We start from the raw sequence: 5,618 nt of genomic DNA on the forward strand, positions 1-5,618 counted from the left end.
CTTGTTCACGGAGTCTGTTCGTTGTCCGCCTGTGCCTAGCGCAGAGCCAGCCCTCAGGTCTTTTGTCCAAGACCCCGGACCTCAGATGTGCAAGACCACTCTCCGTTCGGGGTCTCTCTAGGAATTTTGTGACTGCCCGTAAGCACCTCAGCAGCCTCCCCACTCCTGGGAGCTAGCCGGTCGGCGGTGTTCTCGTTTCTTGGGGCTGCCCTAACAAGTCACCACACTCATGGTGACTTAAAACAACACAAATGGGTCATTTTACAGCCTGGGAGGTCAGCGCTGATGACACCGGACTGAAGTCAAGGTGTGGGCAGGGCTGTGTTTCTTTCTGGAGGCCCTGGGGTCTGGGGTTCTGTTTCCTTGTCTCGTCCAACTTCCAGAGGTCACCTGCGTTCTTGGTTTGTGGCCCCCTTCCATCCTTCAAGCCAGCCACCTCTCTCTCTCCACTCTTCCTCCCTCTGTCTCTCTCTCCCCTCTCCCTCCTTTTCCCTTTCTTTCACTTAAGGCCAGTGGGCCTACCTGGATGATTCAAGAGAATCTTATTTTAAGGTCAGCTTATCAGTAACCTTTTTGCCACGTAAGGTAACCTATTCACGAGTTCTGGGGATTGGAGGGTGGACACCTCGGGGGACCCATTGCTCGGCCTGCCGCAAACATCGCTCCTCCCCTAGCATCGCTGGGCATCACTGATAAGCTTGTATTGGGCAGGATGTGCTATTCTGCCCTTTCCGTTCCTTCCAGCCTTCCTTTATTTCACAGATGCTTGTCTTTTCGTTGCCCCACTACCTGACACCTAACCACGAGTCTAAGGGATTGGGTGCGGGCCCAGGCTAATAGGAGCTTCCCTAGCTAAATCCTCAGGCTCCTCCTTTCCAGGCCTGCCTCCGGCCATATCTGCAGTCTTGGCAACGGCCCAGCTGACCTGTGAAACCAGATCCTGGCACGTTGGTGGCTTCATGAGGGGGAACTGACAGCACAGCGGTTCCTCTCCTGCAAAGGGACGGTCTTGACTCAGTAGCCCTGCCGCCTACCCTTCTGGGGAGCCCCAGTCATTTCCTCAACTCGGTTCTACCTCAGCTGTCGCCCCCTCCCCCCATGCCCCCAGGTGGCTTATTTGCTAATGACTGTTAGCAAGTCACTCAATCTCGGTGTTTCAATTCGATCCCAATGTCATTATCCTAGAGGGAGCCCGCATCACCTCTCGCTGAACAGCTGGCTATGGCCTTCTAGCAGGACTCTGATACCATCACTCGATCCCAAACCAACATGGAGTCTCAGTATCTTCAACCCTTCCCTTAGCCGAACCCCTAATTCTAGCCAGTTGGGAGCACTTCTGGGTCCAGAAAGCTTTGCAGTTTTCAGCCTTCCCACGTTTTGCCAGCGCCTTCCCTTCTGCCCGGAAGTACGGTCTTTCCGTCTCTTTGCCCTTGGAGACACCACTTGTCCCTTAAGGTCTGCTCATTTCTGTCTTCGGGAAGCCTTCCTCAGTGGCTCCTGCCACAGGGCTCTGAGCACCAGGTTCACCGGCCCTGAGCTGCTCATTTGCCTCGTGGCATAGACTCACCACGTCGTCCTTGCTGGCCTAAGCTTCTGGAGGGCAGGGACTAGATCTTCATGTATCCAGGCCCTCCCCCCAATTATGCCTACACAGCGGCCGGCCGGTCCGGGTAACTCAGCGTGCACCCACGCACCTGGGTGCTTCCCCGTGAGGGGCAGGGGCACCCAGGAGGGCACAGGGGGCTCGACAAAGACCTTCACTCTAGCAGCGCTGGTTGCCATAGATCTGCGGCCGGGCGAGGAGAGTGGGACACACATCCCCAAAGCCTGGGCCGGGCTGGTGATGATGCGCGACGAACACGCCCTGGGCCCGATTATCTTGTTTATTGAAAAGTTGTAAGCAGAATTTTAGACATAAAAAACCATGAGCGAATATACAGGTCTTGTGGGCCACGGCTACAGTTGCTGCTGAGTTGGAGGCCTGGGCCAAGGCCCCATAGGAACGGCCTCTATTATGCTTTCAGCTTCGTGCTCCCCGAACACAGGGAAGGCCAGGGTCTAGTTACTGAATGAGAAGGGTTGTGGGGCTCTGGGCAGCAAGGTAATAAGGGCCCCGAGGGAGCCACCTCTGAAGTGGCAGTGGGGGGCGGTGGCAACTAAGGAGCAGCGGTGGCGTAGCCCCCAGAGCCAGGGGCAGGGGGGGTGTCTGCCTGGGAGACCCGGGGGTGCTGGGGCTGCCAGGGCATCCCCGGAGCGCGTGTGGGGCGTGGGGCTACAGGGAGAGGGAGGGAGGAGCCTGGCGTGCGGGGGCAGTCGGGCTGCGCGGCGGAAGGAGAGCCCCCGTCCAGGCTCACAGGCCCGAGTAGGAGGCCTCTGTGGTCTCGGACCAGGATGACTCCCGGCGGGAGGACGACGGCTGCCGCTGGTGCCCTCTCTGGTCGGGGCAGCCCAGGCGAGTGAGCAGCATCCACATATGGTCTCGGAACTTGACGCCCACAAAGGCATAGAGCAGGGGGTTGAGGCAGCAATGCATGTAGCCCAGGCCCGCGGTGACCGACTTGGCCACGTCCACACGGCTCTCTCGGCCGCAATTGCGGCCCAAGGCCCCCAGGTCCATGAGGGTGTCCACCAGCACCACCAGATGGTAGGGGGTCCAGCAGAGGGCAAAGGCCACCACGACCACCACGACCAGCCGCATGGCTCGCAGCCGCCGCTGGCCCCTGGAGACCAGCAGCACAGCCAGGATGCGGGCATAGCAGTAGGCCATGACCAGCAAGGGCAGCAGGAAACCAGCGACCAGCTGCAGGACGCGCAGGGCCGTGCGGCCCACCTGCGGGAAGTCGTACTGACAGTGGGTGGCGTTGAGGCGCTCGTCGTGGTGGGCCGACAAGAAGATGAAGTCGGGGATGGCAAAGAACAGACAGAGCCCCCAGACGGCCACGCAGGTGAGGGTGACGCGGGCCGGGGGCCCCCGGCGGTAGAGCTGGGTGGCGTGCACGATGCTCAGGTAGCGGTCAAAGCTGATGCAGGCCAGCAGCAGGGCCCCGGCGTAGAAGTTGATGTTGAAGAGGGCCCCGGCCACCTTGCAGAGGCCAGACCCGAAGACCCACTGGATGGCGGCGTCCACCGCCCAGAGGGGCAGGGTCAGCACCAGCAGTATGTCAGCCACGGCCAGGTGGAGCAGGAAGGTGTCAGTGCTGCTCCGGGCCGCGCGCTGGCTCAGCAGCACGGCCGCCACGGCACCGTTGCCCAGCAGTCCCAGCACGAAGAGGAGGCCGTACAGGGCCGGCTGGAAGGCACGGTCAAAGTTCAGGCTGAAGTCCTGTGGGCACGGTGGGGAGGCGCAGCAGGAGTCGCTCTCGTTCTCTCCGTAGTCATAAGAAGAGCTACAGTTTTCCAGGAGGAAGGTGAGCTCGGAGCCTTGGAACACTTGCCGTTCGCTCATCTGCGGAGGCAGGCAGGGAACCGACCACGGGACGGCCGTGCTGTCACTACTGGGGCGTTTCTCTGAGCCAGGGCCATCCCCTGTCACTGTCCTGCCTTCCTTCCATGACCTTGCCTACAGAACTCAGACCTGGGTCTGCCCAGCCTTGGCCACCACTGCCCGCCCCTCCCCCCCGGGGTGGGGGGGTAACTTTTCATCTCAAAGGCTGCTTCTCTCGCCCTTCTGGGCTGTCCCATCAGCCCAGGGATTGTGGGCCCGAGGGAAAGCTGCCCTCGCAAGCCAAACCCCCCCCACCCTGGCCCCTCCTCTCTCCTGGCTCTTTCTTCTCGGCTCACCCTTCTGTTTCCCCGGCCACGCCTAGTTCTACCACTTTCCTCCCCAGGCACCTCCCCACAGTCCCCTCTCTTAGTCAGTCACTGGCCCTCCACTTCCCTCCTCGGCCCTTGCCTAGGGACCCCAACTTCCTGCCCCCCATGGAGCCCCTCCACCAATTACTGAAGCCCCCCCCCCCAATCACATGCTTTCGGCTCCTGTTCTTTCCTTCCCAAACATGGAGGCCACCTGCCACCCACTGGGGGCTCCCCCAACCGAGCTCTAGTAGTAATCCCTTATGCCATCAGCCTGCAAACCGCCCCAGAGCCGCGAGCCTTCTCAGTGCCAGTTCAGTCCCGCATGGAAGAGTGAACTCTAAGTCGGAGCTAAAGGCAGACTTGGAGGCCTTCAGGGGTGAGGCTCTACCTCCTGCGCTTTGCAGATGAGGCGCCAAAGCCAGACAGGACAGGGGACTCGCTTGCGGTCATACACAAGCCAGGGGCCAAGGTCTGTTCCCAATTCCCTGTCCCAGGGCTCCTTCTACCACAACCGCTGTGTGGTCTGTCTACTCACCCAACCCTCAGGTGGCCCGGGCTCGGGGGCCCAGTCCTGACTTTCCCCTGGTGTCCGGGACTCTGGGCTCTGAGCCACGTACATGTGTCCCCACCGACCTGCTGGGGAGCAGCACTTACCTCCGGGACCATCGCTGGGCTGGCACTCTGGCTGCCGGGCCGTGTGCTGCCTGCCTGCCCCTCTGCTTCAGTGCTTGCGGTAGGGAGCCTGCACGACACAGAGGAAGTGAGGGTTTCACATGATTCTCGGCGACAGCCNGAATGTGCTGGGACTCGCGTGCCTCGGTCCTGGGCTGGAGTGGATCCGTGCGCTGACTGTAGATTGCATGGCTAAACATCTTCAGTCTGTAAAAGAGATGAACCTTCTTGAAAAATGAAAATACTTATTTATTTTTAAAGGTTTTATGCATTTGAGAGAGAAAGCACAAGGTGGGGGGGGCAGGGGCAGAGGGAGAAGCAAGCTTCCCCGCTGAGCAGGGAGCCCAACACGGGGCTCGATCCCTGGACCCCAAGATCATGACCAGAGCCAAAGGCAGATGCCCAACTGACTGAGCCACCTAGGCGCCCCTAAAAAAGAAAATATTTTAAAGCATTCCATCACACTGAATCTAGTCTTCCAGTATTGCCCCTCCCCGCTAATCAACAGGGGACGAAGAAAGGGAACTAGTAGTAATGAACTTGGTATGTGCTAGACGGTGCTTTAGGCGCTTTCTCCGACACTGCCTCATTCAAACCACACAACTCCCCTGTGAGGCGGGGGCGGGGGGAGGGGGGATTATCCCCATGGCTAATCCAGAACGGGGTCGGGCGGTGGGGGGGGGGACGCCTTCAGCAGACACAGCAAGTAAGGCTGGGTGCTGGGAATGAAACCATGGCTGTCTCTCTTTTTACACTCATCCCATTGCCTTCAGTCTGTTTAAGTGGGTAAACTAGGATATGTTCACGCAGTTAAAAACAAATGACCTGCTGGGACGCCTGGGTGTCTCAGTTGGTTAAGCGTCTGCTTTTGGCTCAGGTCGTGATCCCAGGGTCCTGAGATGGATCCGGCCCCGCATCGGGCTCCCTGCTTGGCGGGGGTCTGTTTCTCCCTCTCCCTCTGCCTCTCCCCCTGCTCCTGCTTTCTCTCTCTCTCTCTTTCAAATAAATAAATAAAATCTTGTAAAAAATGACCTGAAGCTATATATTTTGACATGGCTGCAGCTAGAAAAATCCAATGACCACATGGTGGAAAAGGCCAGTTATAGAATATATCTTGTAGAGTCGGACACCACTTATGTAAATTCTAGAAA

General features: G+C 59.0%; 1 protein-coding gene across 1 annotated transcript; it reads right to left on the reverse strand.

Moving 5' to 3' along the window:
- Positions 1-1,869: 1,869 nt before the first annotated feature.
- Positions 1,870-4,581, reverse strand: CXCR3 (C-X-C motif chemokine receptor 3). The gene is made up of 2 exons (XM_002930578.4): positions 4,450-4,581; positions 1,870-3,445 (listed from the first exon to the last, which is right to left on the reverse strand). The coding sequence occupies exons 1-2, from the start codon at positions 4,459-4,461 to the stop codon at positions 2,351-2,353; spliced, it is 1,107 nt and encodes a 368-aa protein (XP_002930624.3). The 5' UTR covers positions 4,462-4,581; the 3' UTR covers positions 1,870-2,350.
- Positions 4,582-5,618: the final 1,037 nt, after the last annotated feature.

The sequence above is a fragment of the Ailuropoda melanoleuca genome, chromosome X (genome assembly GCF_002007445.2).
Source record: "Ailuropoda melanoleuca isolate Jingjing chromosome X, ASM200744v2, whole genome shotgun sequence".
NCBI lineage: Eukaryota > Metazoa > Chordata > Mammalia > Carnivora > Ursidae > Ailuropoda > Ailuropoda melanoleuca.